Source organism: Malaclemys terrapin, chromosome 22, assembly GCF_027887155.1.
Source record: "Malaclemys terrapin pileata isolate rMalTer1 chromosome 22, rMalTer1.hap1, whole genome shotgun sequence".
In the NCBI taxonomy this organism is placed as follows: domain Eukaryota; kingdom Metazoa; phylum Chordata; order Testudines; family Emydidae; genus Malaclemys; species Malaclemys terrapin.
This window is the reverse complement of record NC_071526.1, coordinates 8,590,044-8,614,781: the sequence shown is the minus strand read 5'-3', so window position 1 is coordinate 8,614,781 and position 24,738 is coordinate 8,590,044. Positions and strand designations below refer to the sequence as shown.

At 52.9% G+C, this 24,738-nt stretch overlaps 1 protein-coding gene across 1 annotated transcript in view; it reads right to left on the bottom strand.

Moving 5' to 3' along the window:
• TCEA3 (transcription elongation factor A3) overlaps nucleotides 1-24,122 on the bottom strand; it is a 29,914-nt gene extending 5,792 nt beyond the window's left edge. Inside the window, exons 1-11 of the mRNA XM_054011804.1 lie at nucleotides 23,872-24,122; nucleotides 13,539-13,601; nucleotides 12,475-12,580; nucleotides 11,160-11,322; nucleotides 9,207-9,281; nucleotides 8,204-8,272; nucleotides 6,388-6,456; nucleotides 6,009-6,092; nucleotides 4,515-4,592; nucleotides 3,579-3,742; nucleotides 2,787-2,842 (exon numbers count right to left, since the gene is read on the bottom strand). Coding sequence (XP_053867779.1) covers nucleotides 2,787-2,842; nucleotides 3,579-3,742; nucleotides 4,515-4,592; nucleotides 6,009-6,092; nucleotides 6,388-6,456; nucleotides 8,204-8,272; nucleotides 9,207-9,281; nucleotides 11,160-11,322; nucleotides 12,475-12,580; nucleotides 13,539-13,601; nucleotides 23,872-23,940 — 996 coding nt within the window. The 5' untranslated portion in view covers nucleotides 23,941-24,122. The remainder of the gene's footprint in view (nucleotides 1-2,786; nucleotides 2,843-3,578; nucleotides 3,743-4,514; nucleotides 4,593-6,008; nucleotides 6,093-6,387; nucleotides 6,457-8,203; nucleotides 8,273-9,206; nucleotides 9,282-11,159; nucleotides 11,323-12,474; nucleotides 12,581-13,538; nucleotides 13,602-23,871) is intronic.
• Nucleotides 24,123-24,738: the final 616 nt, after the last annotated feature.

Genomic DNA, 24,738 nt, shown 5'->3' with positions numbered 1-24,738 from the left:
TTTGGGACACCCAGAGAACCAGGCCATGCTCTAGGGTTTCATGGGAACATCTTCCAGGGTTTCTACCTCCCTAGGTTTTGCTTTGGACGTTTGGGTTCAAACAACCCCTAGAACTCAGGCAAAGCTCCTTAGATTCCTGTAACTTTGATGCCAAGCCCCAGCTGGACCCCAGGCACCCTAGGAAATGGACCCAGAGTCGCCTTCATTAAACCTCAACTGAGATTTGAGTTTGTATTGGAGACCAGTGATTTTGGGACCGGCCCTGCTGCTGTTGAAATCAAGAAGGTTTTGCCAGCAGGATCCCGTCCTCCCGCTTCTCACTAATCTCTTGTCTATTACACAGTAGCTTCCCTGTAAGGTACAACCTCTCCTCCACGGCAAGTGCAGGAGAGGGCAAGCCACTTCACTTCACCCTGCTGACGCTGAAATGGAATGCTAAACTGCATTGCACCGTTCAGCCACGAGGTGGCGATGTGCAGAACATACCTCATCTGAGCTCGAGTGCATTAAGGCAGCGGTTCTCAAGCAGGGGTCCGGGGCCCCCTGCGGGGCCGCGAGCAGGTTTCAGGGCGTCCACCAAGCAGGTCCAGTGTTAGACTAGCTGGGGCCCAGGGCTGAAAGCCAAAGCCTCATCGCATGGAGCTGAAGTCCAGGTCCCTGATCCCTGCCACATGGGGTTGAAGAAGCCTGAGCAATGTAGCTTTGTGGGAGCCCCTGTGGAATGGGACCCCAGGCTTGCTACCCTCTAACACCGGCCCTGGCTTTTCTCTGCAGAAAACCGGTTACTGTGGCACAGGTGGGCCGTGGAGTTTTTATATCATGTTGGGGAGGCCTCAGAAAGAAAAAGGTTGAGAAGCCCTGTTTTAATGGACGTTACAGTGAACATGGTGGATCTCCCTGGGAAGGAAGCTTAAGACAGTACAGAAGCCTGACCGGCTAATAACAGCTCTGCAACCGACTTTGTGTAGCAGAAAGAGAGAGCCTGAAACACGAGGCCTGAACTCAAGTCGTGGTCAAGCCTTGCTGATACAAAGCAAAGTTAGAAACAAAAGTCGGGCTGTGAGCAGAAGTCAGGCGCTGTTACAAAACATGCCTGCTTGCAAGCTCACAGAACCTGGCAAGAACAGGGCTGGCATTGCAAAAACACCCACATTCCTAGGAAGTGCCAGGCACAGACACTCACCCAAACACATTCCGGAAGGGTGGTACCAGACCACCCCGATACAGGTTTATGGTGCAAACACACTCCGCAAAGATGATACATGCTCACCCTGACCCCCTCTTAAAGATAAGGCTAGGATGATAGCGTGATGGATAGAGATGTTTTGATCGAACCCAGGTGTACAAGACAAAGGGTGGGAACTAACCACGTCAGGGGGCATTCCATAACTTGTTTCTATCGGTGTATAAAAGTAGGGTCACAGAGGGTGCGTCTTTGGCCAGCCGAGAGGGGAACGGAAAGTCCCAGCATTCCCTGAGTCCATTGCATTGGGCATACATGTGCTAGCATCACTGTAGGCCAGGGGTCGGCAACCTTTCAGAAGTGGTGTACTGAGTCTTCATTTATTCACTCTAATTTAAGGTTTCGCGTGCCAGTAAATCAGCTCGCTTGCTGCCTTCAGCACGAGTGCCATAGGTTGCCTACCCCTGCTGTAGACATTGACCCGGGGAGCTAGGACCAGGCTTCATGGACAATAAACCTTCGCTCACAAATCCAGTCTTGTGGTCTTTGTGGGCAGTTCGCTGGAGGTCTGCTGTGGTGGGTCTCTGCGCAGAGCTGGGACAGCACACACTGGAAACTCACGCACGCCACCAGCGACAGGGAATACATGACAGAAGGCGCTCTTGGGATTACCTCCATGTCGGCTTGCAACGGGCCTTTATATGATAAGCCGCCAACACAGCCAAACTGTTGCATCCACAGCCCGATAGCGCCCTGGGGGCAGCTTCTAGGAGGGACTGAGTACCCACAACTTCCATTGACCACAGTGAGAGTTCTGGGGGCACGGGAGTAACCCACTTGTGTGTTACATGCCCCCCTGCAATCAGAGGTGTGAGTGCAGCGCGTGTACCCAGACCCGAGCCAGCCTGCAACAAAGTTAGTAGAATAACAATAGCAGCGAAGCCCCAGCTGCCTGGGTAGTGGCCTGGGTGTGTACCCAGGGGACTGGGTGGGCAGGGGTAGCTCCTGCCACCATCCAGGCTGCCACGGCTTCCCTCCTGTTGTTACTCGAGCCTTGGGTGAGGCTCCAGGTGCTGTAGTCACACCTCCCGGGTGCAGCGGAGACCTACCCGGCGACTTTAGCCGCGGTGCCTGCTTAGAGCGTCACGCAATCACAGCTGCCATCAGCGGGGGTTCCCGAGCTGGCTCCCCTCCTTATAAAAGGGAGAGGCCAGCCCTGCGGGGGCTCCAAGACTCTGGACCTTGCTCCCCACCTTGGTCTGAAACAGCCTGACTTTGGGCACGCAGCAAGATTCCCCGGTTGGAAAGGGCTGAAGGTACGCGAGGAAAGGGAGGGAAGGTGCCTGCGGAGGTGTCTGGCCGGCTGCGTCTCTGCCGAAATGATGCTGGGGTTTATTGTTTTGTGAGTGGTGCGTTCGGCGCTCCGGAGCCCGGGACAGGCATCGGCTTTGTTCATTTATATCTAGCTAAATGCAGTGGGGGAGACCGTGGGTTGCAGCCCCGCCAACAGGCCCAGAGGAGCAGGGCTGCCCTTGGATTCCGGCTCGGTCCCCAGTAGCAAGGCAGGCGAACCGAGCCGCAGCCCAGACAGCCAAAGGATATGATCTTCGATTTCAGAGGCCATCTTGTCACAGTTGACTCCAAACTGTTTGTAATCATCTAAAGCGGGGGAGAGCGAGAGAGAGGAGGGTGAGCACACTTCCGAACCCAGAGAACGTGCCGAAATCAAAGCAGAATTCAAAGAAATCACTAATTATCGACATAACAAGCTTGACACTGAAACCGAATTCCTTCACAATGATTTGTATCCCTTCTGTTGATTACTGTAGGGTTGCCTGCGCGCCCCTGGGCCATACCCAGTTTGTTCATGCGGGGTCGCTTGTGAGCAGCGAACGATAAATGATTATCATAGGCTTATTCACAAGTACCATGCAGGTGCGTTATTGTAGGGTTGCTTATGCACTCCAGGCCACGCTCACTGGGTTGTTATTGTAGGGTTGCTCTGAGAAGGGCTGACCCGCTGGGTTGTTTTAAACACATAAAGCAAACCACACAGCGTTTGCAGTTTGCACAGAGATGTAAGAGAGGAGCCAGGAGGTTAAATTTCGGTCCTACCAGCAGTAGGCACATGGCAAGGCATGACCTGGTGGAAGCCGATTGGGTTACACCCGGGAGAAATTTGGCCCAGTGGGTTTTTTGCAATGAGCAGCTAAACCAATCATCAAAACCGCCAAAGCACCCAGTAGTGACTGGCTCCTACTCGGGTCACAATCCCAGCCCTTGTTCCCGCTCTGACCCCACCCAGCGAAAGGGACGCCTCAGAATCAGTCCTCCCTGTAAGCCTCCCCAGGTGACGGCCCCTTCTCCTCCCGGGCCACTCCCAGCCCCCTCTCACCATCCATTTTCAGGGCGGCCGAGATCATCTCGACGCACTTGTCCCGGACCGAGTCTCCCGTGAGGTAGCAGGAGGCCAGGAAGCAGATGGTCGGTGCGAACGTGGGACTCGAGGGGCTGCTGGGAGTCTTGGGGGTCTCGGGTTTGGATCTGGCGCTGTTGGGCCTGGAGAGGAAAGACAGGCGGTCACCCCGGGAAGCCACAAGAAAAGGCACCTTCCTTGCTAGCCCTAACCAGAGGAGGGGCTCCCAGCACTACCCGAAGCATCTTCACCTGCAAGGGGTCCCTCTGTGTGACACTTACCTCCACTCCCTAGGAGCCTCTCTACTCACCCTCCCCCCCCCCCCCCCCACTGGCTGCCTGTAGCCCCCAGGTGCTGCTCTCCCCCATACGGGCAGAGGGAGCGTCTTCAGACCTCCAAGCCCCACGGCCCCTCCATCCCATGCTGCCATGGGGCCGTCCCCATACCACTAACCCCCCTGCAAACTCCATCCATCCCACAGTGGCCTGGGGACATCTTCTGACCATTCTCCTGCTCATGGACCTTAGAAAGGTCCATCCACCGTGGGTATTTACCCCCACTCCTTTACAAGCTGAGAATCTGGAATATGTTTGTCCTCCCTACACCTTTCTCGGGTCGCCCAGGGCTTTTATCCCCATTGTACAGATGGGGAACTGAGGCACAGAGAGATTAAGACTCAGATCCTTCGAAGTGTTTAGGTACTGACCTCCCACTGGTTTCAATAGGCGTTAGATGCCCAAATATTTTGGAGGATCCAGGCCTAAGTGACTTGCCCAAGGTCACATGGGCAATCTGTGGCAGACAGGGACTTGATCCTAGCTATCCTGAGTCCCAGGCTACTGCTCTAAGCATTGGGCCACTGATAGTGGCTGGCCTCCAGCGTCATCTCCACGAGGCTTTCCCACCCTCCCCTACCTTTCCTCTTTGCCATCACTGGAGTTCTTCCGAGAGCCGGGGGGAGAGGCTGCTGGGTTGGAGCCTGTAGAGGGTCTCCTGGAATCGAAACAGGGAGAGGCAACATTGTGTGTGATGCCAGCAGAGAGAGGGGAGGAGCAAGGGTTGAGGTTCTTCTGGGGACCCCAGCAATAGATCTGTAACATGCTTGGACACCCCGGTGATGGGCATGGTCTAAGCACCCAGGACAGAGGTGGTCAGGGATGAGATCGTCTGGTGGGATATCAAACGCTCAGCGCTAACGGCCTGCTCCAACCTCCTCCGAACGCAGCAGGCGTCTTTCCACTGACTTGCATTGGCGTTGGCTCAGACCCTCAGTGTGCAAAGGCCCCTGTGCATTGTGGGATCTGAGGTGACAGCCTTCTACGGCCAGCACGCGATGCCTTCCAAGCCCTCAGCGAGGGCGTTGGGTCTCTTGGGGCAGGTCTGCACTGTAAATAAACATCCGCGGCTGGCCCGTGTCAGCTGACAAGGCTCGGCTGCGGGGCTATACAATTGCAGTATAAATGTCTGGGCTTGGCTTAGAGCCCAGGCTCTGGGACATCCCCCCAGATAGTCCCAACACCCGGGCTCCAGCCAGAGTCCAAACGTCTGCACCGCAATCCAAACAGCCCGGCAGCCCCAGCCAGTTGACATGGGCCAGCCGCAGGTGTTTCCATTTGCACAGTGGAGGCATACCCCTGGGGATAAGGCCCAGGGCCAGGGCTGTTTCAGACAATGCTGAAACAGAGGGGTACAGGTCATGGACGCCCCAACTCTGCAAGGCCTGTGATGTGTACGGCCTCCTGCTGGCTGAGAGCTCCGCTCTGCCATGACAGATGGAGCCCCCTGGGGGAATCAGCAAGTCATGACCTTCATCTCGGCTTCCCTGCCTCCTCCGGTTCTTTCTAGACTTCTGGCTGGTGCCCAGCCACATGGTATCCAAGAGCCTTCTAACAAGGAACCTCCATCCAGATGTCTTCTAACTCACCCTACCCACTCCAGTTCTGGAGCCGTCCCGGGTAAGGCAGAGTGACCAGCCGTCGCCCAGAGCTCCATAATGCACAGGGGACACGCATCCCCTACATAGGACCTCAGAATCCCACCTTCCTTCTCCTGCAGTAGATCCCCCGGAGGACAAGAAGTACTGGAGGTAGGATAAGAAGTAAGGGGCGTAATCTGCAGCAAAGGAGATTTAGCTTGGATACTAGGAAGAACTTTCTAACGGCACGGGGAGTTAAGCTTTGCAACCGGCTTCCCGGGGAGGCTGTGGAATCCCCGTCCTTGGAGGTTTTCAAGAACAGGTTAGACAAACCCCTATCAGGGCTGGTCTAGGTTTACTTGGCCCTGCCTCTGCATAGGGATGCTGGACTTGATGACCTCTCGAGGTCCCTTCCAGCCCTGCTTTTGTCTGATTCAGCAGGGTGAGATCCCAGCCATCAGTGGGGTGGCTGGAAGAATGAGCCTCCCCCTTACCTTTCCACCGATGGTCTCTTCTGAGGGGAGGAAGAGGAAGAGGCAGTGGTGACGGTGGAAGATCTTGAGTCTGCGGAATCTCTCCTGAAAGAGAAGTGGGGTGGAAGGGCCATGTCATAAAGTGCAGAGAACAGGGGTTCAGGAGGGAAACACCCAGAGAACCAGGGGGCACACGGGGCCCGGTAATCCTTAAAGAGGGCATTTACTGCTGAATGGGGCATCCTGTCCGGGGCTTGCAAGAAAGCACAAGGAGAAAGCAGGTCACTGCCATGTGGAGGAGGTGGTGGCAGATGGAAGATACCTTGTTTTGAGCTGGGCATACCACTCGTCCAAAGACAGAGAAGCAAATTGTGCCACAATCCAGCCACAAAACACCTACCTCTCTTTCTTGCCGTCCGAGTGCGACTTTTTAGAGGTGGCGGGAAGAGCCCTGCAGTCGCTGGTCTCCCTTCGTAGGGAAAACACACAGAGAGGAGAGAGATTAGCTCAACTGAGATCCCGGCACCGGGCCCCCAAGCCCTCTCTGCTGACATCTGTGGGGGTGACCAGCTGCCAAGGGCCATGTGCCAGTCGCAGTGGCGCTTCTTCCCCAGTGGAACTGTTCACCGGTTATCCACAGATACTGGTATGTCTGGGGACTCCTCCCAGACCCAGTCAGCCTCCTGCAAACCCAGCAGGTTCATCATGCCCCCCCAATTCACCCCTCTTGCAACTGGAGAATTCAAGCATAAAAGGGAACCCTTATGCCAGACCCCCTAGTCATTAGTGTCACCTAGTGGTTAGAGCAAAATGCCTGTAAGTCAGGACTCCTGGGTTCTGTTCCCAGCTTGGAGAGGGAGTACAGTGTGATGGTTAGAGCGGGGGCCTGGCAGACTGAATGCCTGTGTTTCTGAAGGTATCATTATTGTATTGAGACGTGTAAAGCATAAGAATAACTCAAAACATCCAAATTCATAGATTTGAAGGCCAGACGGGACCTCGTCAGACCTCCTGCGTTACATAGGCCAGAGAACCTCACTCTGTCATTTCCGCACAAGCTACAGCAAAGCTTTTAGAAAGTCTCGACCTTGGGACTGCAGGGGATGGAGAAATCCACCATCTCCCGCGTAATTAACGAGCCAAATCCCGGCCCTCTTCCCTCCTAAGCTTAGAAGACCCTTCCAGCAACAAAAGCATCACGGTCAATTGCACAGAATGAGAAGCCCCCACCGGAGCAGGGATCTGATCGCAGCAGTTGGCTGCTCTCTCTGTACAGAACCCAGCCCAAACCCCGGCTCCGACCCTGACTTGGGCAGAATTCTGAATTGGGAGCCAGCTCCAAGCTTCCCAACTAGCTTGTGTTTCTATAACCGGCCACACCACAGGCCCCGTTCTGGAAGCCCCTCAGAGTTTTGCATCCATCGGAGCCTGGCTCTGAATCTTTGTGGGTCTAGAAATACCGGACAGCCTCAGTTGCTGCTGCAGAGGCCTTTAGCCTGTTGTAATCCTGTCCTAAACTCACGGCGGTTCTGGAGGCGAGTGGCCAGGCCACGTTCGACATAACATGGGCAGCGCGATTATCCGGCCCCACTGTGCTTTACGGGAGGCACGGCTCGGAGCTGTCTCAACAGCCCTGCTACACGCCCAACACCGATTATAAACCCTTGGGAAACGGCTGAACCGTATCACTCACACGTGGCGAATGGGTCTGGGTAACCGCACTGATAACAGTACAGTGATGCAGCCTGCCTGCTAGGCACCGCCGCCTAGTGGCCAGCGCACTGGACTGGGACTCAGAAGACCTGGGTTCTACTCCTGGCCCCGCCATTGGCCAGCGGGGTAACCTCGGGCAAGTCACTGCACTGCTCTGTGCCTCAGTTTCCCCATCTTTAAGATGGTGATACTGACCTCCTTTGCAAAGCACTTGGAGATCTACTGAGGAAAGATGCTAGATAACAGAGCCAGGTATTGTTATGCGTTCACACGGGTATAAAGGCTTTGTGCCTGGAGAGTGTTATTTCAGCGCTGCTGCTGGAGGACTCCTGGGTTCTATTCCCAATTCTGCCACGGACTCGCTGTAGGTTTGATCTGAGACCCTGGAAGTCAAGAGGAGTCTTTTCCGTCCACCTCAAGCCCTGTGCGACTTCATTCGCATTGCCCCTGCTCTGTAACTGCTGCTCCCCAAATAAAGGATCTGCGGGTACATAAGCAAGTACCTGTCTGGCTTGGAGTCTGCAGAGTGACTCTTTGGGGCTGCCGCGTGAGAGCCGGACTTGCTGGATTTCCTGGGGAGAAAGGGGGTTCAGGGAGAGGGGTTTCTGCTCTTCAGCACAGTTCTATTTTTAGCACATCAGATTTCTGCCCCGCCCCCTTCTTTTTGTCTTAGAAACCGACCCCACACACTAGACTAGAGGAAAGGAATGAAAAACGAAGCGAGCGACCCCCTTCATTTCTCAGTCTTCTCCACATTCCTTCCCCTGAAAGCTCCCCTATCTTTCAACGAAGGGCTTGTCTACACGGAGACTCCACGTGTGGCAGGCTGGGGTGTGAATCTACAACACCAGCTGGCCACCGAGCACTAAATGCTCCCTGGTGCGCCCCATTTGAAAAGCACTTGGGCAAAGCGCACTCCAGGACTTTTTGCAGCCGAGTCCACGGAGCCAGTCACCGCGCAGCAGGCTACAGCCCTGTAGATTTACAACTTCGCCGCCCTGCAGACAAGCCCTTCGTCCAATCCAAGAGCAAACAAAACCTTTTCAGCGGCGATGGGCCAAACCCAACCCCCTTGTATTCAAACTAGAGACGAGTCAAGGTCCTAGATTTCAAACACATCCAAATCCTGGGCTGTTCAGGTGGGTGGTTTTGGTTCAGCCACATCGATGAACTCCAACTCTAGATCCCAGCTCTGATTTCATGCACTTCTGCCCCTCACCCATCCCCTCCCGCAACACACACTTCTCCCGCTTGTGCTACTGTGATTTGCTGGAGAAAGGCACATGTATTCACGAGGATTTTTACACCATGGATAAGTTCAGGGGTAGAAACGGCTGCAGTGGCCTGAATTGGAATTGGGCGGCTCTAGATGAAATACACAACGGCGGGTAGTGCCATAGGTTTCCCCCCCCTTCAGGCTGGGGAAAAAAAAAAAAAAAAATCGCACACCGCCATGCCTTCCCCTCGCCCGGATCCAAGCAATAAGGAGGATGCCGGGGAGTTTACCTGTCCTGTTTCTGATCCGATGAATGTTTCTTTGAGCCAGGAAGAGGGCCCACTGCCTTATGATTGGGAAAGTCCCTTTAAAAGAAGGGGAAAAGATGCAGCAAATTACTAACTCCTAAAGAATAAAGGGATGAGCCATTAAGAAGCTAGAGGACAAATCCTAATTCCATTCAGTTTTGTCACTGACTTCAGTGGGACCAAAGGGATGACCTGCAGGCAGGCTACACCTAGCTGGAGAAAAGGGATGGACGTGTAGATGCCACATGGTGAGCGGAGAAGCAGGATGGTCCAATGGTTAGCGTACTAGCCCACGACTTGGGAGATGGGGGTTCAATGCCTTACACTATCATAAACTTCCTGGGTGACCTTGGGCCAGTCACTTATGCCCTCCTCCCCAAAGGTATTGAGGCACCAAGCTCTGATTGACATGGGCTGGGCTACCTGGCCAGACTGCGTCTCCCATGATGCACCACAGCAGCCAGGAACTCCCCTGAAATCAGTGGGCATTAAGTGCTGCAATACTTTTTAGGATCTGAGCCTTAGGCTGCTGAGTGGACTCCCATGATGCACCACCTGCCCTCTCTAAAAGGGGAGACTGGTGCATCATGGGAGATGTAGTCTGACACAGGACTACTATCTATCACTGTTGTACTGGAGCACTCACAATCCTAATGCATTTTTCTACACACCTTCCCTGGGAGGCAGGTCAGTGCTGGTTCCTCTGTTTTATAGGTGGGGACTGAGGCCCAGAGAGGATCAGTGGGAGTTAGGCGCCTAAATACCTTTGAGGATCCGGCCCTTTGCCTCTCTCTGCCTCAACAGTCTGACCAGTGACTACTCCCATGCCTTGGCTAAGTGCCAGATTTATTACAGTAATTCCTCACTTAAAGTCACCCCGGTTTTCGCTGTTACGTTGCTGATCAATTAGGGAACATGCTCGTTTAAAGTTGTGAAATGCTCCCTCCGAACCGTCGTTTGGCAGCTGCCCGCTTTGTCCACTGCTTGCAGGAAGAGCAGCCCGTTGCAGCTAGCTGGTGGGGGCTTGGAACCAGGGTGGATCGGCAGCCCCCCTAGCAGCTCCCACTATCAGCTCCCCGCTCCCCTAAGTTCCCTGTGCTGCAGCCGCACAGCAGGCTATTAATTGCCGGCAGTTCAGCTGTCCCTCCCCCCACTGCCATATGCTGCTCCTGCCCTCTGCCTTGGAGCTGCTCCCCGACACTCCTGCTTGCTGGGCAAGGAGAGAGGGGGGGCTGTCAGGATGTCCCTCTCCCCTCTGCTCCTGCACCCCGCTTACCCCTTCTCCATATAGAGCAGGGACGGGACACGGCGGGAGAGAGACAGAGAGAGCTTGGGGCAGCAGCTGCTGTCTCAACTTCCTGATCCACTTAAAAAGACAGTGCTCTTAAGAGTGGATCAGCTTACTTAAAGGAGCAGTGTGCATCTCTCGCTCTCTCCAACACACAAGGTGTGTGTCTGTCTCTGTCTGCTATGCTGTCTCCCACCCCTTGTGTTCATGCTGCCTTGTGTGAGAGGCTAATTAACAACAATGTGTTAACCCTCGAGGGCTCAGCCGAGTGCTAGTTCATTTAGCAGCAAGGCTCCCTGGGAAATATCCCACCCTCTAACTTCACCACCTCAAGCTTCACAATCACCACAGCTGTGAACGGTATTACATTGTTTGTTGAAAACGTATACTGTGTGTATATCTATATCATATATAGTTTTTTGCCTGGTGAAAAAAATGTCCCTGGAACCTAACCCCCTCCATTCACATTAATTCTTATGGGGAAATTGAATTCGCTTAACATCGTTTCACTTAAAGTCGCATTTTTCAGGAACAGAACTACACCGTTAAGCGAGGAGTTACTGTATTATTGTGGTTTCCTATCGCCAGGGCACAGCTACCGCTTACCAAAACCCGACGGTCTAAGAACCCCAGGGGCCAGCTCCTACCTTTCTTTGTCCTTTTCCCTGTGCTTCTCAACTGGGCTTTTGCAGCGTTTCACTGGATGGGAATTCGCCCCTTCAGGCTGCCAGCTGGGAAAGTCGAGACTTTTTTCTTTTTTATCCTTTTGCCCTTCCAGGGCCTTCTCTCTCTTCGGGGTCCCCGAGGACTCTAAGGAGAACAGATCGGGTTGTCACTCAGACACTGACTGAAACGAAAATGCGAGTGGGGGGGGGAGAAGGGCACTTCTATTCACCAAGCTGGTAATAATGTCATACTGGCCAGAAAAAAACAACCACCACGAGCACTTGGCTTGGGGAGATTCAATCAGTGGCCCACTTGGGCATTCAGAGCAGTGGTATAAAGGGCCACGTTCAGATCTCCCTTATAGCAATTTTCCACCTTTATTGCTCCACTGACTTTAGTGGCATCATTCCTGATTTACATCGTTCTGCATGACAGTAGACTCCGGACCCATATGCAGCCCACAGAATCCAATCCTCTGCTACCAGGGGACTTGGTGGCCCAGAAGATTAGTGCTTTAGCCTGTTATCTTTTGAGACTTGGGTCCAAATGACCACTGGGTCCAGGCCACTCAACTACAGAAGAGGTCATTTGTTTCTGGTCAGGATTACACTGGCAGGGATTATGTAGAGATCCAGGATTGGAATATCAAACAGGTCAGGCTTGAGATGCAGAGCATGGGGAACCAGGACTGGACCCGCAAAGAGAGATGAGGGTCAGGGTTGAGTTGGCTGAACTCGCATGTGGACCTACGACTTGAAACAGCATGGAGGGTTCGCACGGTGAGGAGGAGGGGCCGGTGGTCTTCGGACATGGGAGACCCAGGGGTCAATTTCCTGCTCTGGCGTGGACTTCCTGTGTGATCGTGGACAGTCATGTAGCCTCTCTGTGCCTCAGCTTCCCCTCGCTAATAGCACACAGGTGGAGTGTGAGGATGAATGCATTAAAGATGGGAAGTGCTTTGGGATCTACTGATGAAAAGTGTTATATAGGATCTAGGCATTATTGTGATTAGTGGGTGCACGGGACAGAGCTGTCCTGAAAGTCAGGACCAGGTACGGGAGTGTCGCTTAAACATAACCTGCCCACTCTGCACACGGCTCTGTCCAGCTCTTCTCACCAATAAGCCACCAAATGATCCTTTTGCCAAATTAAAACCAACAACCAGGCCCGTTAGCGGCTTGTATCCCAGGGGAGTAAAGGGGCCCTAAGGATTGTGTAGAATCAAAGGGCCCAAGGAGGTTTCGGGGCCAGCTGGCATTTTCCTCGTGAGGCTGAAGCAGCCTCCGAATCTCTCACCTAGCAGCCGTTTCCAGTTCTTGATGAGGACTTTCGCCAGGGCCACCACCTCTTCATCCGAGCACTGCTTCCGGACAGCATTGACGGCTACGCCAATTCTCGTGGACTGGGAGCACGAACGGACGTTTGTTTATTATTAAGCAGATCAAAGCAGAAGGCAGAACAGAGAGGAAAGGTAGCCCAGTGGTTAACGCACTAGCCTGCTGCAGACTCCCTGTGTGATCTTGGGTAAATCACTTAACCACTCTGTGACTCAGTGTCCCCATCTGTACAATGGGCATAATAGAACTGCCCTACTCCCCCAGGGGATGGTGGTGAGGTGCTCAATTATTACAGCAATGGGGGCTATGTAAGTACCTTGGCTGGATGGGGCAGGGACTATCTTTTTGTTTCGTGTTTGTACAGCACCTAGGATAGTGAGACTCTGGTCCGTGACGGGGCTTCTTAGGTGTGACAATAATACAAATAATAAATATGAATAAATACAATAACAGATTAATAGAAAATGGTATGGCTCCTCTTCCCCCTGCTCCTCTGGTGGGGGGCCAAGGGAATCCATCAGGAGAGTTCGTGACAGCAGGCTCTTCCAGAAGAACAGGTGACATGGTGGGATCCTCCCTACCGCTATCAAGATCGGTTGTTTAGGAGCTGCTCTGATAAACTGACGGGTCCCTCGCATCCGGCCCAACGTAACAGCCTCCTCAAGGAAACGGCTGGAGTTCAAACGGATTGAACGTCTCTCCTGTTAGACATCGGGCAGCCCAACCTGCGCGTCTCGCCGACGCCTCTGGGTGGGTTGTCAGCCACGGGGATCGAACCTGGGACCTCTCAATGACGCCGGACTGCCGGAGCTCAAAAACCCTGCTCCCTTAGCCCAGGCTGTAGCAGGCCTAGCCACAACCAGAGGGGGGCAAAGCGCCACACCAAGTGCTTTTAACATACCTTGAATTCCATGGTACCTCCCCCCCACCCCCCCGTCCGTGTCCTGCCCCTTCTTCAGATCCAAGTAACCCGTTACATGCTGGAGTTACGCGCCTCCCTCTCTCCCACCCGCTCCCCCTCACCTGCAGCAACTCGATGGTCATCGTGTAGCTGTTGAGTTCTTTCAGCAGATCCAGAGCTCCGTCCTAGGTCAAACAGAAGCTGCCGTGAGCCCTGAAACATCAGCGTGGAAACACCCCCTCCCCCCCCCCCCGGAAACAGCCTCAGCATTGGAGGGGTGATAGGAAAGGGGCAACATTTCCAAAATCCGGTTCTAAACTGCCCCCCCCCCTTGGCCAAACGGTGCCCCCCAGTGACACCCCTGCCGCTTCATGGAGAACGGAACTGGTGCAACCGAGAAAAGAATGCATTATTTTATCACCGGAGCACCCATGGGTGCGGACTGAGATTGGGAGCCCCATGGCGCTGGGCGCTGCACAGACACGTAGCGAGAGACAACCCCAAATTGCGCAGAGAACATAAGAACGGCCATACTGGGTCAGACCAAAGGTCCATCCAGCCCAGTATCCTGTCTACCGACAGTGACCAATGCCAGGTGTCCCAGAGGGAGTGAACCTAACAGGTAATGATCAAGTGATCTCTCTCCTGCCATCCATCTCCACCCTCTGACAAACAGAGGCTAGGGACACCATTCCTTACCCATCCTGGCTAATAGCCATTAATGGACTTAACCACCATGAATTTATCTAGTTCTCTTTTAAACCCTGTTATAGTCCTAGCCTTCACAACCTCCTCAGGTAAGAAGCCAGACGAAAGGGTGCGAGAAAAAGTATTATTCCTGTTCTGTAGCCTGGGCACCGAGGCCCAGAGAGACGAAGCAACTGGCCCAAGCGCATCTAGGGAGACTGTAACCGAGATGGGACTTAATCCAGATAAAGCGCCTTAACCACAAGGCCATCCTCCCTTAAAATGCCCGGGTCTTTGAAACCCTCCATAGATTGACCTCAGCTTATCTCATTGGCCTTGTGCCAAATGCTTTTGCTAGCTACACCAGCATACGCCCAGACCAACTCTGGAAGCCAGCGGCATGACTCTGCGTTTATGCTAGCATAACAGAGCAACATCTGCTCCCTTGTCTCTATTCTCCTCAACCCAGGAGAGGAAGGGTCGCCCAGCGGTGAGGACACTAACCTTAGATGTGGGAGGTCCTAGTCAATTCCTTACTTTGCCACAGATTTCCTGTGTGACCTTGGGCAAGTCACTTCGTTTCTGTGCCTCAGTTTCCCCACCTGTACAACAGGGATAAGAGCCCTCCTCTGCCTCCTGGGAAGGTGTGAGGAGAAATACATTGAAGATGGTGAAGCGCTCAGATGCTCCAGGAATAGGGGACAGATAAGTACCATAGCCAGACAGATACTACTTTTGGTGTCCCGTTCACTGCTTTTTGTGAGATAGCCTTCATCTCGGCAGCTCCTGCCATCTGGAGAACCTCGATGATCTCATTGCCCCATTGACCTTCCCTCTCATTTCAGTTCTCAGCTGAGAACCTCTCTCTTCCCTTGACCTATAGTTCTTAAGATCTTTTTTCTTGCCATGAGTTTTTTTAGTTTTAGTTTACACTTGGCCTGCTAAACCCAGGGTTGTGAGTTCAATCCTTGAGGGGGCCATTTAGGGATTTGGGGCAAAAATCTGTCTGGGGATTGATCCTGCTTTGAGCAGGGGGTTGGACTAGATGACCTCCTGAGGTCCCTTCCAACCCTGATATTCTATGATTCTATTATACACGGAAGATGATGGATAAAGTAAGAGGTCAGATTCTCAGCTGGTGTCCATGGGCACAACTCCATTAAAGTCCACAGAACGGCATGGATTTACACCAACTGTGAATCTGGCCCAGGGTGTATAAAACCACTGATCACTTATTATGGCTGACAGGACAGCTCTTCCCCGTAGACCATACGTACTCACATGATACATGCATCTTGCAGCTATTCCTATAAAATTACCCGCTCAAGAGAAGCGGGAGGGAAGGGTTAAAATGTCTCTGTATTATCCAGCTGCCATGAGTCAAAAGAAAACAAAAACTTTGACCCATATTTTTTCTAAAACTCTTTTTTTGTTATTATTTTTTATTTCCTGATGCGGGAGGTCACTGTCAGAGGCAGATGGAAAGGAGGTTCGGTCTTCTCCAGTTTCTGCGCGCTTTCTCAGCCTGGCCAAAGATGCGGAAACGCATCTGCTTTGGATTTGTACTGTAAAGCATCTCCAACAGGCCCCGACCATAACGGCGGAGACCTGGCCAGAATCGAGGGAGACCCCGGTTGGTGACCCTAGGCAGCACAAAGAACAGGAGGACTTGTGGCACCTTAGAGACTAACAAATTTATTTGAGCATACGCTTTCGTGGGCTACAGCCCACTTCATAGGATGCATGTAGTGGAAATTGCAAATTGGACACCATCAAACGAGGCTTGAATAAAGACTGGGAGCGGATGGGCCATTACACAAAGTAAAACCTATTTCCCCATGCTTATTCCCCACCCCAGTTCCTTACATCTCCTTGTCAATTGCTGGAAATGGGCCGTTTCCATTACCACTACAAACAGTTCTTTTTCTCTCCTGCTGATAATAGCTCACCTTAACTGATCACTCTCCTTATAGCGTGTATGGTAACACCCATTGTTTCATGTTCTCTGTGTAAATATATCTTCCTACTGTATTTCCACTACATGCATCCGATGAAGTGGGCTGTAGCCCACGAAAGCTTATGCTCAAATAAATGTGTTAGTCTCTCAGGTGCCACAAGTACTGTTCTTTTTGCGGATACAGACTAACCCGGGTGCTACTCTGAAACTAGGCAGCACAGAGAACCAGAGGAGAGAACAACGGGGCTTGTCTGTGTTCAGGAGTCTCAATACAAGAATCCCCGTGATGGTCACAATAGCAGAGTCCTGGCTCTTTGCTGCATGTGGAACATCACGCATGGAAAGGCAGAAGAGGACATCACACATGGAAAGGCAGCAGCCCCAGAGCGAGAGGAGAGGAACAGGCTGGCACCAGATTGCATCTTGGTGTGTATCTTGGTTCCGCCCCAGCTTTCTGAGAGTACAAGGCAGCTGCTGACACCAAACTCCAGTCTGATACAGCAACTGCTGTACTCTGATTACAAACTTGGATTCAGCTAGGCGGGCTCCATGGGGGGGTTCAGTTAGACCCAGCAAGCCAAGTCCTGCTGTCAGTTACACCGGTGCCATCTGTTGTAATAACTGGGGCTCCAGATTTACCCGCACTGTGAGCTCAACGGTCAAAAATACATGGACGTTCGTACGATGTCACCCTAACCCCTGTAATAACAAACGTCAATGGGAAAAGGCACCAGAGGGAGACAGAAGGAGGGAATTAGTCCAAACAAAAAGGCCTCGTGATAGAACTCAAGGACTGTGTTCAGATTGTGCCTGGTAAACAAGCCAAGCGTGGGACCCGAAGTCAGTGAACCAGCTTGGAGTGTCGGAAACCAAGCCGAACGGGTGAATGAAATAATAAGAGGACGAGCTATTCTGCCCAGGTCTCCCTTCAGGGATCCTTTAAAGAAAAAAAAGAAAAAAAGATTGAGATTTTGGGAGAAAAATTGGCCACCTTGGCTCCCACCTGCCCCATCTCCTGGGACTCTGCGCTTTCATCAACCTGATCCTGAGAGATGTCCTGATCCGAGCAGGCCAGAGAGAGGGACCCAACCATCACCTGGGATCTGAGACTTTGTCTCTCTCCCCATCTCGTGTCCTTTTCCTTCCCCACCTTATTTCTTCCCTGTCCCATCCTCCTCCTTTTTAATTCTATCGAAGACCACTCTGGTTTAGCCAGCAGCCCAGGCTGTATCTTTTGCAACACTGCTGTAAGCCTGTGACCAGAGAAAAGCAACTTAAAGCAATGCCCTAAACTGCCCAATGCTGGTACAAGTTTCCCAGGTCTCGTGCATTGTCCCTGCATTTCTCCAGCAGCGAGTCTGCAAGAAAAAGTCAACCCCACAGACAGACGCTGCATTTTCTACCTTCGCTGTTCTTGTCTTGCGTGTGTTTGTCTTGTTGTGTCTTCTAAAAAACGGGATCGGACCTTAGCAGCAGCAGCAACGCCAGCTCCAGCCCATCTCAACGAACTTCTTCTCTTTTCCCAAGGGACAGTTAATGCCATCTTTAATGCCATCTAAGAGACTGCCAGACAAGGGGGTTTTCCTTTCTAAAAACCCTCTCCAGCTCATGGGAAAGGGAACAGGGGATGCTTTTAAATGGAAGCCTTATTTAATACTTGACGTTTCCAGCGCTTTAGCGGTTTTTCCTTCTTTTCGGTGTCTTTATCAAAAAGTTACAAAGATTTTGAATGGCACACTTGCCATGGCACTAAGCAGGCGGAAGACTCTGCAAACCAAGCCCGGAACCTTATTTAAGTCTGTTTAATGTTGGACAGTCACTGGCCTCTATCAGCACCTTTGGGACATCTATTCTATCCGAATCCAACACATCCCAGGAGTGGGGATGGCTTAAGGGGCAGCAGAATTTGCTTTTGACCACCGTCTCCAAACCGGGACGCCCAACTTTCAGCCCGTACAGAGCACTGGTTTCTAGTTCAAATGCTCCCCCCAGAAATGGACACCTAGGGCCGTGTGGAGTTGAGATGGAGGGAGAAAGAAAAACCAAGAAACCAAAAATAAACACACAGAAGCAAGGCGGCCTTGGGAATGCCAGGTCTTTACGCTGTCTGACAAGGCCTGCTGAGGCTGGAAAGGCAGGGATCTCAGGTTCAGGGCTTACAGGTTCAGGGCTTCTGAATAAAGTGTGTGTGTGTGTGGGGGGTCTATTATAATCTGGGGGCAGCAGCTTTGGTAAGAGAGCACTTGCAGTACAGCCCTCAACAACCCGGCAGCTCCATTTACAAAGACCTGTTCTGCCAGGTCTGCAACACCCCGCATTGCCCACGTTCCCAGTGCCACGGCGTGAAGCACTTATGGGTCATAGCCCAGGACAGCCGGCCCCATCTAGTCGTGGTTGCTACACTAAACTCAGGGCTAAATATAGCCAGTCCCAGCCCTCACCTCAGGTCAGTGCGATTTCATTCCCGGCTATTTTTAGCCCCTCATCTACATGCATGTGGATATAACCACAGCTCCCAGGTGCTGCTGGAGCCGTTACATTATGTAGGAGAAGAGCACAGAGAATGGGGGCAGCCGGCGGGAGCAGCACAGGAAATCCACAAACCCAGCCTGGCACGGGGCCCAGCTCTGCACGGCTTCCTTCTACCCTGCTACAGAGTCTGAGGGCAGGGGCAGAGCAAGGGATGGGCCGGTGGATCGTCATCCTGAATAGACCCATTAGCAGTGCCCCTCACTGGGTTACTCCAGCACCTCTGAGGCTGCAGTACCAGGCCCAGAGCATGGCAACCCTAGATGCCCCGGTAGCCTATTGCACACTCAGCCTTGGGTAAAATCAGGGAAGTCATAGTTCTAGAGCAATGCCAGACTCCGAACATTGACAAGGTGACCAGGCCGTGATGCCCTTCGCCAACATTCTTGGCAACTAAAAAGCCACCAGAGAGGTAATGGTTTCCCTACAAAAGCAGCCTGTGTTTAGCTAGTCCGCCTTTTTACACCTCTGCTGCAGCTTCTCCATGTTTGCTCGTGAGGTCTTGTGCCCCGGGGCCAGATTCTCCATTGCCTTGCACCCCAGGGAACGGACCCAGCTGTGCAAAGCAAGTGCCCCCTGGGTGCAAAACGCTGCCAGGGCAAATGAATGAGAACGGCTGCGTGGGCAGAGTTTTGTGCCCTGATCGGTGCTGTAGGACAACCCAAGGGGCAAAGCGGGGGAGAATCAGGCCCTTTGTGTCTCAGTGAATTGCAAACGAGACGGCAGTTCAAAGCACTACTGCCAAGTTAGGACGGCAGTCGTGCTGTGGCAGTGTTGGTCCCAGGATATTAGAGACGAGGGGGGTGAGGTCATATCTTTTATTGGACCAACTTCTGTTGGTGAGAGAGACCAGCTTTCGCGCTTACACAGCGCTGAAGAAGAGCTCCGTTTAAGCTCCAAAGGTTGTCTCTCTCTCAAGTTGGTCCAAGAAAAGATATTCCCTCCCCCACCTTGTCTCTGAGCGATAAAGAATCAACCTTCTCCTAACGCTGAACAAGGAACTTTTATTAGCGTTAATACGGCGTTATCCCTAAAGCTGCTCTTCTTCCTCTCTATCATTCAGCATCTACCTACAACCAACAACATACACCTCTACCCCGATATAATGTGACCCGATATAACAGGAATTCGGATATAACGCGGTAAAGCAGCACTCCGGGGGGGGGGGGGGGGGGCCTGCGCATTCTGGCGGATCAAAGCAAGTTCGATATAACGTAGTTTCACCTATAACACAGTGAGATTTTTTGGCTCCCAAGGACAGTGTTATAGCAGGGTAGAGGTGTATTTTCCCGGAAAATATTTCTAACGAAAAAATCGTGAATTTACACGGGACATTTCAAAATGGAACAAAATTAACATTTTTCTTTCATTTTGAACTGACATTTCCCCCACCAAAGAATGTCATTAACAGTGAGATTTTCCCAGGGAGAAAAAAAATATTTTTGAAGGAAGCTCATTTTTGGGTGGGAAAATGTTCTCCCCCGGCCTGGCTTCCTCTTCTAGGTGCAACTCAGGCAGATCGGCTCGTCCCCTGGTCTTACGGACGGTTTGATCCCAAAGGTGTAGAGTCCTGCTCAGTGGGGTTAGGTCTCTGCCCTGCAAGATTCTCTCCTTTCACTAGGGCTGTGATGTACATGACACAGGTACCACCACTACTGGGGTCACCCGTAACCATCCTACTGCCTATTTCTTCTACACAGAGCCACTTGATCAGTCTCTTGCAGGTAGGATCATGGGGTTCAGGTTCATTGCTGGGGCAGTCCAACTTTTTCCCCATCCAGTCTTATCAGTAGTACTGGGTCTTGTGGTTTAAGCTTGGTTAAGTTTTCAGCTGTATTTTCAAGGTTAGAGAAGAGAGCTTCGAGACTTCTTAGCTATGGCATCTCTAAGCTTCACATCTTTACAAGCAGGGCCAGTGAGAACAAAGATTTACCTGTATGGGGCAGCTTTGTTCTGAGAGGTCAACCCATAAGCGACTGAGTTACTCTGGTCACTGACAGGGGTTGTCCCATAGTCTAGCAGAACTCATATGGGGTCGTTTTTGTTGTAACCACCAGAGCAATCGGAACCGGAAGTCCATTCATTTGTTGGTGCTAGAGCCTGGAAGCAACACGCCTGAAATCATGGCATGCCAAAAGCGTGGCAAGGTGTGAGCTGCGGGAGGAGGTTGATTCTTCTGGGGCCAAACCTCTTTTTCTGTCACCTCTTGGTCTAGTGAGAAGACTGCTATGAAGCTGGACTGGCGAGCAACTCCTCGAAAGCCAAATCCCTTTTTTCCACGCAGATCTAGTGACATTCACTTCCAAGACCTATTGGCTAACGCTTTGGGTAGGAGCGGTCCTTTCAGTTGTGTCTCTCTGGTCCTTCTGAAAGACACCCAGGCATCTACCTTGTGTTTTCACACCTGCTTCATGCCTCACCCCATGCGCATCTAGGCTGCTCCCAGCAGCGGATGGTCAGGGTTCCCTATGTACGCTTTCCCTTACGTCCTCCTAAAAGGTACTGCAACATGTACTCAGATAAAAACAACAAGGAGTCTGGTGGCACCTTAAAGACTAACAGATTTATTTGGGCATAAGCTTTCGTGAGTAAAAACCTCACTTGTACTCAGATGTTTGGCTTTGGAGAGGTCTCCTCTCTTATTGTGTAGAGCTGGCTGTGGGAGCCCAGATAACTGGCCCACCCTTGGATATTGATTGCAACTGCACACAGCACTGGGGCATATTTCAGTCCCTCTAATTTCTGCATTGAGCCTGGCACTAGAATGGCCTCTCACAGTCTTTGAACAATCTGTGGGGGTCGATGGAGCACCAAGGTAAGCAGGGCCGGCTCCAGGGTTTTGGCCACCCCAAGCAGCCAAAAAAACCCATAAATAAATAAAGCTGCGATCGCGATCCGCGGCGGCAATTCGGCTGAAGGTCCTTCGCTCCCAGCGGGAGTGAGGGACCGTCCGCCGAATTGCCGCCGAATAGCTGGACCTGCCGCCCCTCTCCGGAGTGGCCGCCCCAAGCACCTGCTTGCCAACCTGGTGCCTGGAGCCGGCCCTGAAGGTAAGCCACAAGTTGCCACTGAAGTATGCATCAGCAATAGGTTTCTCTCAGTTAGACACATAAGATACCACGGGCAGCTACACGGCGCCTTGGCTTCGCTGTTCCTGAACAGTACAAGTGGCTCGTGGTCTGTCCCCAGCTAGAAATGATACAGACCCCACAGGTATCCCAGGGAACATACGCCCACAGCCTGGCCAGGCACACTCAGTGCTGGAGTCGAGCAGCCTCCGAGTGTGAAAGGTGCCTGGGACAATGGCTCGTGGTCCCCTCCAGACAACATGGGGGTAAAAAGGCTGGTTCCTCTGGTGCTTCCACCACAGCCGGGGGAGACCTGGAGAAGGTGCCGATTGGAGGCCCAGTTTGCAGGCCTTCTGCAGCCATTTGCCCGTGTGCAAAACAAAGGCAAAGCACTACCCTTCGGAGTGGCCCTTTACACCCACTTTGCCCTGGTGTAAAACACCACCACCAGGAGCAGGGCAATGGAGAATCAGGCCCTGCAGTGCAAAGGAGAAAGCAACGCCCTCGGAGAGAGAAACTCTCCAGGGACTCTGCAGCAATTAGCAGCTCCTTCACAGATTCTGTGGTGCAACCCATATCACATGGGGAAATATTTTAACATACTTCCCCTTATATAAACAGCCCCCCCCCCCCATTTGCAGGCAGGGCCACACCCACCAGGTATTATGCTGGAAGGGCAGCGCTGCTGGGTGCAATACTTCACCAGCGTGCAGGGCCTGTGCCCTCCATTCAGCGATGGGAAGCTGTGCTCTGGCACCTGATTGCCCTAGAGCCAATGCAAGGCCCAACCTTACAGCTGAGCGCTAATGCTCCCAGCTGAATGTACACATTGATGGGGGTGGGGGGAGTCAGAGGGGGTTAATTACACTCCATTGAGGCAAAGGTCGCAAGGAAAGTAAAATATTAACTTCATGCACCAGCCCCTCCTCCACTGCACATTGCACCAGAGCCTGATTGCACTGCACGGGTGCCAGTCAGGGCACAGATGCCCTGCCAGCGTGATGGGGGTAGCCTCACTGCAACCGAGAGCTCCACCAGCTAAGGAGCTGGCCCCGAAGAGTAAATCAGGGGAAGCCAGGAGACCTTCCCCAGGACAAGACGGATGCGCAGGAAGGATCAGGCCGGTTGTCCCTACACTAAACAGTTTACTTTATCCAAGGCCCTGTTCTGAAATCTGGTGCGCGATTTCATTCTCTTGTGAAAAAGGTTTAGACTCCCAGTTCCTTCCCCTCCTCCCTGCCCTTCCTGATCATTTTTGCTTTTTCCCAGCCCAGTCTCTTTGGACAAGCCCCAGTCTGAGATTGGGTTTGCCCTGTTCAGATTCCTGTCGCTTTCGCCCACTCTTTACCCCTCTCCAAACCTGGCCCTGGAGCCCGGGTGGTGTTGGGGGCAGGGAGAGGGCCATGAAGGACAATCAGAAAGCCCCACACATGGGTGGGGCTGAAAACCCCGCTTTTCATGCGACCAAACCCTGGCAACATGAAAATACAGTCAGGAGCCCAAGGAAAGCAACAGCTCAAATGCACAGAGGAATCAAGGAGGATTGGGTTAGACTGGACGGCTGAAGTCCAAAGGATCAGGCTATCAGAAACTTTGTTGTTTTCACGTCGCCACCAAAGTTGACATTTTGGGGGAGCAAAGCTTTGACGGCCTGATTTTCAGAGGTGCTGGGCACCCCTTCCTCGAGGGAGCTGGTGACAACAGCCTCTGAACCCCGAGCAAATCAGAATCGGGCTGTTTTAGCAAGTGCTGTCAGCAGGTCCCTAGGCCAAATCCGCTGGAAGAGACCCGCCAGACAGCCCCTTCCTCCCTCTATCAGCAGGATTTATCCAGGAGGTTCTCTTGTTCTGCACAGATCCAAGTTGCAACGTTTAAACAGACACACACCCCGTTTGGGTTGTCCTTCATTCCTGGACACACAGATCCAAGCTGCAAAGTAGAGAAACTAAACAAACACACACACTGTTTTGGTTTTTCTTACCCTGCTCGTACACACACACACACACACACACACACACACACACAGAGTGAGTGAGTGAGTGTGTGTGTCCTGCTCGTACACAGAGAGAGAGAGAGAGAGTGTGTGTGTGTGTATGTGCGCGCCATGATCCAAGCTGGGAAAGTTTAAACACACACACTGCTGGGTTTTTCTTACCCCTGCTCCACACACACACACACACACACACACACACACACACTTTCGGATTTACTTACCGTGTTCTGCCTGGTCACCATCTTATCCAGCTTCTTTGCAATCCTCACCAGCTCCTCGGCTCGCCCCATGATCGCGGCCCCGAAGTTTTTTGGCGTTCAGGAGCGAGAAGGGGGTGGGGGGCGGAGCGCGTTAAACCACAAAAGCAACCAGGAGCTCGCCCCCGGGACAACTGGGATCTGTTTTCATCAGGGCCTGGGGGGCGGGGGGAGAGTGTGTGTGTAGGGGGGGAGGTGTGGGGGCGGGTGTGGGTGTGTGTAGGGGGGAGAGGTGTGTATGGGGGTGGGGAGGAGTGTGTGTGTGTAGGGGGAGGAGTGTGTGTGTGTAGGGGGGATAGGTGTGTAGGGGGGTGGGGAGGAGTGTGTGTGTGTGTGTGTAGGGGGGGGGAGGTGGGTGTGTACGGGGGCGGTATGGGGGGAGCTGGTCGAACTTTTGCTCCAAGTGTCGGTCGCGGGGCCGCTGACAGCCTGGCGGGGCCGGGGGCGGAAAAAGAAGAAACGGGAGCGAAAGAGCGAAAGCAAAGACGGGGGCGTGGCCGCGGGGCTGCCACATGCAGCCGGAACAGCACCCGGGGGACGGGCTAAATGGAGCGAGCCGCGGGCCGAGCCGGGGCTGGGCGCAGCGCGTGTGGACGCAGGCGGTGCCCTCGTGTGTGAGCGGCCGGGTCAGGAGCGGTGCCCAAGGGCCAGACTCGCAGCCCCGCCGCAGGCTACCGCAGCCACACGGACAAAACACTTGGCCTGGACCAGAGGGGAGCAGGAGCTGCTGGAGATGCCACCAGGCCATGGGAATTTTGGGAACAGAGCTGGGGGGGGGGGCTGTGCACAGTCAGGGTAGGGCATGGCCTTCACGGCTTCTGAAAGTCTGCC